Here is a 9,793-nt window from a genome sequence, read left to right on the forward strand (position 1 = left end):
AGGGCAATGGTGTGGTAGTTTGAACATTCTTTGGCATTGCCCTTCTTTGGGATCGGAATGTAAACTGACCTTTTCCAATCCTGTGGCCACTGTTAAGTTTTCCAAATTTGCTGGCATATTGAGTGTAGCACTTTTACTGCATCATCTTTTAAGATTTTCAATAGCTCAGCTGGAATGCACTTTATTCAAATTAAATAAAAACTTACCACCAATGCATAAAACTGCCTTCTATCAAAAGGAAATTTTTATCAAGGTATACAATTACAAATGCAAGTTTTGAATGGGAGATTCCAAAGGGATAATCTAGTTAAGCTCTCTATTCATACAGGGGTGGGGCGCGGTGGAGTGGATGCTCTGACTGCCTAAAGTGGGAAGGAGATATAGCACAGAAACCCAATCGCCTTATTGTTCTCAGACAATTTGCCCGAGATAAAGCAAGTTAACAGCTCTGATAAGAACAAGATGCCCGGAGAGAGAACCATTCCACAAGGATTCCAAACAGGAAGGGATAATTTTGAGACCGAGTTTCCAGAGTCATTTGGCAAGATGGGGGCGAGCAGACAGGGAGGAGATGACGAGCCCGTCCACCAAGCTAAGGTAAACCACGAACACGGGGAAGGGGCAATCTTCAGAATTGCCTGGATAGCAACTCCCACAGAATGAAGTCGGAGTTGTTTCTGAGTAAACACACGAGCGACTGCTCTACCCCGCCGATTTGCAGTCTTTATCTTTTTAACGTCACAAACATCACAGGCTGTTGCTTCTAAGCATAACAGGTGTGCAGAGCACAGTACAAAGAAGCCAACGACAAACCGCACTACGGAAACCAGGAAAGAATCAGAGCAAAACGTGGAACAGATGGCCGGAAATTACCAGGCAACCGAGACGCACAGCGCCTGGCTGCGCGTAGAAGTCGCCCAGAAGAGCCCCGCCTCCGGAGGGCTGGAGCCAACGCGCTCCGACTACAGCGCAAGCACTCTAAGCCCCGCCCCACCACGTGCGTGCTGCGGCTGGAGCTTCAAAGGTGTTTGTGCCACGTGACAAGCAGACATTCTCCGGAAGGAAGGGCTGCGTGCATGCTTGCGTAGGCCGTGAGTAGCGGAAGTGACGCCCCTTTTTAAAAAAACCGGCTGACGATGACGAGGTGATATAAAGGGTGGGGAGTGCCGCGCTGCAGCCGGAAGTGAGTATGCTGTGAGGGTTGGGCGGGGCGTCGCGTCGCGTCCGAGAGGAACTTTTCGTCAGCTGGGCTAGGAAGGGGGCTGAGGCGGAGAAGTAGCAGCAGGGAGCGCCTTTCCCGTCTGCCTGAGCCCCTTCTGGGGAAGGGGCTGCGGAGCCCAGCATGGAATTCCGCCAGATCCTCATGGTGGCCTCGGAGCAGCAGGGACTCAGCTCGGTTCCGGTGAGAGGGGGGAAAGGGGAGGGCTTGTGCCCTGGGGAGGCGAAGCGTGGGGCTGGCGGGGGAGGGCTGCGGTTGACGTGGACGCCAGCTGTCTTCCGTTCCTTCCCTGCGGGACCTCTCTCTGCCCTCACACGCACATTCGCCCCCTGCCTCGTCCTTCTCCCTGTGAACTTCCCTCAGGAAGAGGCGAAGGATCCTTCGCCGTGGCTCACGGTCCACGCCGAACGCAGGTCGCAGCCCGGGGTTCGTGGAGACGGTGGCGCTGCTTGTCGAAGGGTTCTCCTCTGTCGCTCATCCAGTGGCTGACAGCTGGCGAGGAGCTTGTTTGACAAGCTAGCCGGGCGAGGACCGATCACAATGCATCCTTTCTTGGGTTTGGAAAGTTTGAGCGGTTTCTCAGCTGCAGTAATGATCTCAGCCTTAGAACATTTTTCATTTTATTTTTTTCTGAGGCAAGAGACCAGAAACTTCCCTCTACTTCTAGATTTTCATCTTCTAACTTTTTCCTGCTGGCTTCTTCTCCTCCGCCCTCCCGTATTTTTTAAATAAAGCTCTTCATAAAGTATGAACAGTCAACCTAAAAGGTTAATTTCAATATTGATATTTACTAGCGGTTACCTCCAAATTTTTCATCACTTGAACTGAAACATGATGTATAGATAGAACTGAATTTTATACTGAGACATACGTTAAGGTTGTGACCAAGCAAACTGTGAGATAGTAGAGGATCCTGGGAACAGCTTGCATATAATTCCTGCTTGTGCATGCACATATATTAATTGAAATATTTTTTAAATTGGGCCTTCCAAAAGGAGTCTACTGCAGTCTGTTGAAGATTGAAACAAAATACTGGATATAAGAGTATATAAGAGTATTTTCTTATTGTCATGTATTTTTGCCAGTGAGGGACAAATATATATGCAATATCTAGAAAGTCATAGCTGTAGTCTAATTGTGAAACTGATGTATGTATCAGCATCTGTTAATGCTGAGCTTTACAGTTACCCAAATTGTTGTGGTTAGTGAAGTACTGGTACTAGAGATTTCTTTTATTGTTTCATATTCAGATTCATCAGTTCATTCAGACAAATGGAGCATAACAATATGCTGAGTTCAGTGCCTAAGGATTTGATGCCCATGGAAGGCTCGCTTTAGGACAGTTTTCCCTAAGCTGGTGCACCCCACAAATATTGGACTACAGCTCCCAGCATTCCTGATCATTGGCCATGCTGGTGGGAAGGAATAAGAAAGTTCTGCTCCTCTTTCTTTCTTACAGTGCATGGGGAGAAGTCACTGTGCTGGGGCATTGCAGGGCATAAGAAGCTCAGATCCTTCTTCCTTTATCTTCCTTCCTTGGTCATATGGTGGGATGAGGACTGCATGAAGATTTCTAAATTAATCGTTAGTGGTGACTGTTTCATCACTAGAGGAAGGAGCATACAAGCTTTACATTCTTTTTGGAGTTGTTTGTAGTGTTGCACACTCAGCAGAATGGATCAAAAATAAGGTGTTTGTATTCTATGCAAATATCATAGCTGAAATGTCTCTTGTTGATGTCTTTTGGCCCATGCATTAATCCTAGAGAAAATAATAATTTCTCAGTCTGGTGAGGCAATCCTCTTCTTTTTTTTTAAACACCAGCAGTGCTTGTTGAAATTGTAATTAGAATATAACAATATAACTTCCCTGCTACTTCGCTTTAAATGCAATGATGCAGTAATTGCTTGCATGATTGGCTGCTGCACTCTTTGTACAGCTAGCTCAATAAAAGCTGTGTACTTACACAACAACAAAGAAACTGTACTTACAGGCAAATGTTCTGCATGCTTATTCTGAAGTAAATGGTATTTATATCAATGGGACATATCTTTTTATTCATTTGAATTTTTATACACCACTCCATACGCCTAGGCTCTGGAAGGTTTACAAGAGAGTAAAAGCAACAGTAGTTAAAATTTCAACTTAAAACAAGCATATTAAATAAAATCATCTGCAAAGTCCTGTTGGAAGAGATACATCTTTAACTCCCTCTTTTAATTACTTTTATTAAATTTTATTTAGAGTACTACAAAACAATACAAATATAAAATACATCGTAAATAAAAAAACTCACAAAATTCAAAAAACCCTATATAAAAAACTAGTACACTCCTCCACTGGGACATGGCTATATAATATTTCTTCATTTCTTTCTTCTTCCTTACTTCTGCTTCTAACCTTCCACTCCTTCAGGAATACCCCCTTCCATCCAGAATTGCATCGAATCAGCCCTTTCACTTGCTTTTAAAGTCTGGGATATATGATGTTTTTCTCCCAGTAGGCCATTGTTTAGTTTAAGTTTACCTTTGAGTAAGCATTCATAGAATTGCAGACCTAGACAAATGCCACATTCAAAGATGGGTGACCACTGAATATACCATGGACTGTCTTAGCACAGCTGCACAAAGAATTTGTTCATTAGACATGGCCACTATATGTTTTAAAAAATCTCCTTTAGCTGTTCCACACACTCCAGCGAAACCCATTCAGCTCTTTCTATGTAGTCATCAGTGGCAGTATTTTTGATTGAAAACAGTATTGATAAATACTTGTGGGTTTTCTTTTTAGATCTTTCCAAGATCCTTATCCCATCTCTTCAAATGGTTAAATATCACTGTCACAAACTTGGAAACTCTTTTTGGTGGGCAGGGAGGTTTGACATCCTGCAAGTTTGGAACAGGTTAAAGAGTAAATTGAACTCTGAGAGACCTTTTGCCATTGAGTTCTCCTGGGTGCAAGAAAGACTCAAGCAAATGTTGTATAAAAGACAACTTGTAGGCTCTGCAGTGAGTGTTTAAGAGGATGTTGCCTGTCTTTTGAAAAAGTGCTAGTAAAGTCTGTGTTTTGATAAACAGATAGTCCTGGGATGTGATGAGCATGGGGAAATAATAAGAAAGTAACATTCCTTTATACTCTGTTATAGACTTTTCCCTCAACAATCTCATGATGAAAGAAATATGAAATAGAATCTTTTACCATTTTGATTGATTTGAGGTTGTTGCACTCGTCTTGCTGTAATCCTAGAATACTTTAGTTGGGATCTTAAGGATCTCTTCCTCTGATAGGAGATGTAGTCTTGCAGCAGAAGGAGATCAGCTGTTGAAGGAAGACTTCCTGTGGGATTGGAATTGCTGTATCTGGTGAAGTTTGAAAAAAGTGCTACGTACTTTTGGAGTTTACATCTAAGTGACCATGAATAGGATTGTACTATAAAAATGTATATATTGTATTTAGGGGTGTGCTGATATTGGCAAGTGCAACTCATTTAGAAACATAGAAATAGTGCGAGTCAGAAGGAGTCACCCGGGCTGTCTAATCTGACCCCCAGCTCCAGCCAGCTCTGCTCATGACATGCCTACCCTGTGCATGTCCAGCCTGTCCTTGAACACACTCACCAATGGGGCTTCAGAGCCTCCCGTGAAAGCCCATTCCATACCCTTGGGGTCCTGGCTGTCAGGAAGTACTTCCTGGCATCCAAATTGAACTTTTTTTCCTTCCCTGAGCTTTGCTCCATTGGAATGTGTCCTGCCCTCCTCTGCAGGGGAAAACGGGTCTCTGCCCACCTCCCTGTGACACCCCCACTTGTACCATTTGCGCTTTTACTGTGAGCTTCCATCTGTAAGACAGGCAACAGTTTGCACTTTAAAAAAAATACTAAGGAAATTTTCTGATGTGATTGTTTAAAATACTAAGGAAATTTCACAAACAGAGCCAGGTGGATTGATTTGTGCAGTATCAAGTTTACACCAACAGTGTGCTAATAAGCTAGAATTCAGAGGCTGGGAGGAATAATGAAAATCAGTCATTCTCACACATCCATAATCATATTCTCCTGGAGCTAATTTCAGATTTGAGATCCATTTTAAACTATTCTTAAGGAATAAGAAAAAATACTCAAATGTTATTGATAAGGATTTAGAACTAAAATCATTCTTTGTTAAATGATGAATGAGTACATATTTAATAATTTATCTGAGAAGTAAAAACAATAATAGTATTGCATCATGTCTCACTAAAATTATAGACCTATTCATTTCTCTTGGGAAAACTACACTAAAATATAATTAGCTGTTTTCAAAGTAAAGTGACTACTAGGCTAGTAGTGCTTCATTGATAGTTCACTAATAGTTCAGTTATTACTGGAGAGACTTCAAAATCTGACCTGAATATAGATATCTGTATTAATAATATTTTAAAATCATTACACAGTAATCTTTATTACTGTGTAATGATAATATGAGGCCTCTTTAACATGGAGATTGAAACTGACCAGAGAGGTGTACATAATTTTTTAAAAGTTTTTGTAAAAAGTGAACTGAAAAATAGAAGTTAATTCTGTATCTCTTTATGTAGCATTAAGAATTAGCTTTGAGGTCTTAAATGTCAGCTCTATTCTTGTGGGGGAAATTAGCCTCATTGTCACTGTCCGTTTGCTAGATCATTTTGAATATTAAGTTTGTTCTTTTGGACTTGAGATATTTCCTCATTGTATTTAAGACAGTTGTCTTAACCAGGTGGTATTTTCATTCTTAGTTAGCAGAGGATGACATTTAGAAACACATCCGTTCTGTAAAAGAGGGAATAAGTGCTAATTTTGGAATAGCATTGTTCAGATGGCTAATTTTACCAACATTTTCAGACACATCATGTATAATCAATTTTTAAAAATATTTTAAGTGCTTTTGTGATTTTCCTCTTATCACTGAAAGATTCAGTATATTGCTGCAGTTTTCAGCCATGCAGTTGCTCTCTGCTACTATTCAGAAAGGGAGAGTCAGTGCTTACAGTTTTAAAAAGCATACCAGAAGAGCCTGCCCTGTACTTTTCTTCATGGTTGGACAAGCTCTGGAGCATTTCTGTGTAAAGCTGATGTTTTAAAAAAAAGAATGGAATCTTGCTGATTGTTCACATAGTGGTGAAGAACTGGCATGAAATTTAATAGGTTTAATATAAGCTGTTTGCTTTATTAAGATACAATGCATTGTCTTTGTTCTGCATTTTTTCACTTAGTGGAATAATATCAGTCAAGTCAAAGTTAGTAAAAACAGTGATTTACAGCATTTTTCATACAGCTTAAACAATTACAATTAAACCTGTAACAGAAGGCAAGCACACCCTAAATAATTTATGAGTACAAAACATCTACTTGTATAAACACTGCTATAGATGCTGATATGTAAAATGTGGCCCATGTTATCATAATCATCTGCAAAGTAGAATATAGAGTTCATTTCAACTTCATATCCATAAAGTGTTCTTTTCACTCAAATGGATACCCTGCTCGTTCATGCATATTTATATGGGAGTTGGCCTCTTTAATACCTGTATCACCAAACTATTCCTTCTTTCTCCCAGTTTACACTCCTGGTTTATGGACCAAATACAGGCTGGGGAAATCATAGTATTCTGGATTCTGACAAAATGGCAGACTATGGTTTGCTACAAAGCAGGTTCAAGGTCTCCAAATCTCCCTTGAATACAGAGGAAGGGAGGATGGAAAGCATGAGCTCAAGTCTCATTCTCTTAATGCCAAACAATGATTTGACTTTACTTCTGAATGTAGCTGTTGACCCATTCAGTGGAACTTAGTGTTAAATAAAGATGTGCAGAATTGCAGCTTAAAACATTGGATGACTTGTCAATTTAGGAAGAAGAATCTCAAAACAAATAACTGATTTTAAAATAGTCATTTTAATATTTTAAATACACATCATACATTGTCAAAATGTAATACTTTAATTAAAGTTGTACAGAAGCAATGGCATTGTGTTAGTGACTAAAAATTTTTATCCCCAGAGAGTAATAGATAAATGGTAAATTCTTGAATTTTATTAGTGAAATGTACACTTTTGAAGCAGAGAATACAAGGGGCTCAGACCTTATAAACTTTCACCAGCAGAAGTTGTGCCACTAAAAGTATTGGTTATTGGCCAATAAAATCTTACCCAGTCTCTAAGCATGTAACTTTCTCTTGCTTGGCTCTTCATCTTGTTGTCTCATGTCTCTGAGATAAGAAGTGTGTTCAGCATCTTCAGAGGAAGTGCACTTCTTTCCATTCTTGATGGTTCGGAGGGTTGGGAACAAGAAGTGATTCACTTGTACTCCATTGCATCCAATCAGAATGTAAAGCCTCTGTTTATTTTTAGCCTTCCACTTTTAAATATTTATTTCTGTTTATCACTTTTTCCATGTGAAAACAGCTCAAACTTACTACCAAGTGGTGTGATGAAAAGGTGGGTATGATTTAGCCCTCAGTCCCTCTCTATGTACATAAGGTATAGCAGCTCCAGCCTTGTGGTTAGTTTTTTGTAAAGGAGCTCTTAGCCCAGCACATGATGGAATGTCATAAGCAGCAGGAACACCACTGAAACCAACAGATTAATAAGCATATATTTATTGTTAATTTACCTGAAGACATTTTTCTTTGCAGAAAAGATACAGTTTGGCTGTAGGTCCTCCCAAAAAGGATCCAAAAGTTAAAGGTGTTCAATCAGCTGCTGTGCGAGCTTTCCTCAAACGACAAGAAGAGGAACAGAAGAAAAAAGGTATCATTTCAAAAATACTTTCCCCCAACTACTCAGAATCCATTACCAGTTAATGTTTGGCATAAGTTTTTCTGCGTTCCTTTTTAGAATTGCCATGGCTTGCTTTTTTTTGTGCGTTGGCTTCCAGGATCATAGGAAAGCAGTGGCAAAACTGCAGAGGGTTGGCATCCTTTTTTCTAGCCTTATTTTGTGTTGGAAATGAAAGTCTCACACACTGATGAGTAGTTCTGACATTTCGTATCTTTAACAGAAAAGGGGGGGTAACACCCCTCAGAGTTACTCTCACCCCTGTGCCACATCACACAACTACTCTTTGAAAGTTCCTTCGATTGCATAGCGGTTTGCCTTGTGACATGAGAAACCACCGCCTGAGAAACTGAAGCCTGAGCCTCTTGGGTGTACTGAATTAATTGTGCTGTTCTTTGGATCCCAGCACTAGTATTTAAGAGAGACTGTTAATTAACATTCTCCTATGTTATCCCCAAGTGTAACTTTTAAGTTTAATCTGCATTTTGATTACACAGGTAATGTGTATTCAGAAAGTAAACTGAGCATTACTGATATATTTCTAAATATCTAAGACTACTCAAGGATAAAACAACCTTCCTTGTAATTTTCCCTTCCATACAGCTCTTGAGGAGAAAAGAAGAAAAGAAGGACTTCTTGCTAGACGTGTGGAATTGAAACATGACCGAAAAGCAAGAGCTATGGCTTCACGGACAAAGGACAATTTCCGTGGCTATAATGGCATTCCTGTTGAAGAGAAGCCTAAAAAGAGGCAAGGTGCAAGCGGCTCTGAAAAAAACATAGAAATAAATGAATGCACAACAGGTGATGAAATGGAGCAGTTTGAATATAGTCAAATAGAATCTGAGCCGGAATCAGAAGAGTACGAAGAAAAGCCATCCAAAACACCTGTCAGACCAAAGGCACCTCCCAAAAGCGGTCCTGCAACTATGAATTTTAATGATCTTTTAAAGCTGGCTGAAAAAAAACAATATGAACCAGTTGAAATCAAAGTTGTAAAAAAAACAGAAGAAAGGCCTATGACAGCAGAAGAACTAAGAGAGCGAGAATTCTTAGAGCGCAAGAACAGAAAAGGGGCTGTACTAAAAGAGAAGAAACTGGAAAAAGAAACAAGGCATGTAAGTGCATTAAGTTCTTCCAAGAAGGACATTGTGCAGAAGGAGTCCACAAATGCTACACTGAGCAAGCATGGAACAGATAAACATTCCTTTTCTAAAGGAGGCCATTCCTTGCAAAGTGGAATTGATAAAAGAACCAAAGTACCAGCATTAAGTGAAAAGCCTTCAAAGCTATCCTCTTCTTCCAAACCCAACCACATTGAAAAAGCAAAACCTCCACCCAAGGGACCTTTAAAAAGCCCATCTAACAGCAGTCATATGAAACTAGCATCCAGTGGAGGAGGAAAATCTGGATCTGGCTCCCACACACCAGTCTTAAAGACAGCTGCAAATGGAACTCTCAGACAATCATCTAGTAAAGAACCTGCTCAGAAAAAAGCTATCAGCCATTCAAAATCGGCTAGTATGGCTGCTATGCCGCATGAAGGCATTAGAACATCCAGCTCCAAGCAAACAAGCAGCAGTTCAGTGGCAGGAGGAACTCTCCCAAGGGCAAAGAGCAATCTGAATACAGGTCCAGGGCAGCCAAGCAGCAGCTTGATTGCTAGCCATGGATCACAAGGTATAGGACCTGGGCGATCAGGAAGTAGCTCAGGGACGGGCCAGCGAAGCAGCAGCTCAAGCACGGGACCCGGCCGGCCAAGTAATAGCTCAAGCACGGG

At 40.6% G+C, this 9,793-nt stretch overlaps 1 protein-coding gene across 2 annotated transcripts in view; it reads left to right on the forward strand.

Annotated features, from left to right (window-relative positions):
- The first annotated feature begins 1,184 nt into the window (after window positions 1–1,184).
- Window positions 1,185–9,793, forward strand: part of SPTY2D1 (SPT2 chromatin protein domain containing 1) — a 19,281-nt gene continuing 10,672 nt past the window's right edge. The window contains exons 1-3 of one of the 2 annotated variants that reach the window (XM_044425838.1): window positions 1,185–1,402; window positions 7,872–7,986; window positions 8,617–9,790. In XM_044425838.1, coding sequence (XP_044281773.1) covers window positions 1,343–1,402; window positions 7,872–7,986; window positions 8,617–9,790 — 1,349 coding nt within the window. In that variant the 5' untranslated portion in view covers window positions 1,185–1,342. The remainder of the gene's footprint in view (window positions 1,403–7,871; window positions 7,987–8,616; window positions 9,791–9,793) is intronic. The other variant, XM_044425839.1, reaches the window with a different exon arrangement.

The sequence above is a fragment of the Varanus komodoensis genome, unplaced genomic scaffold (assembly GCF_004798865.1).
Source record: "Varanus komodoensis strain SLA01 unplaced genomic scaffold, ASM479886v1 scaffold16, whole genome shotgun sequence".
Lineage (NCBI taxonomy): Eukaryota > Metazoa > Chordata > Lepidosauria > Squamata > Varanidae > Varanus > Varanus komodoensis.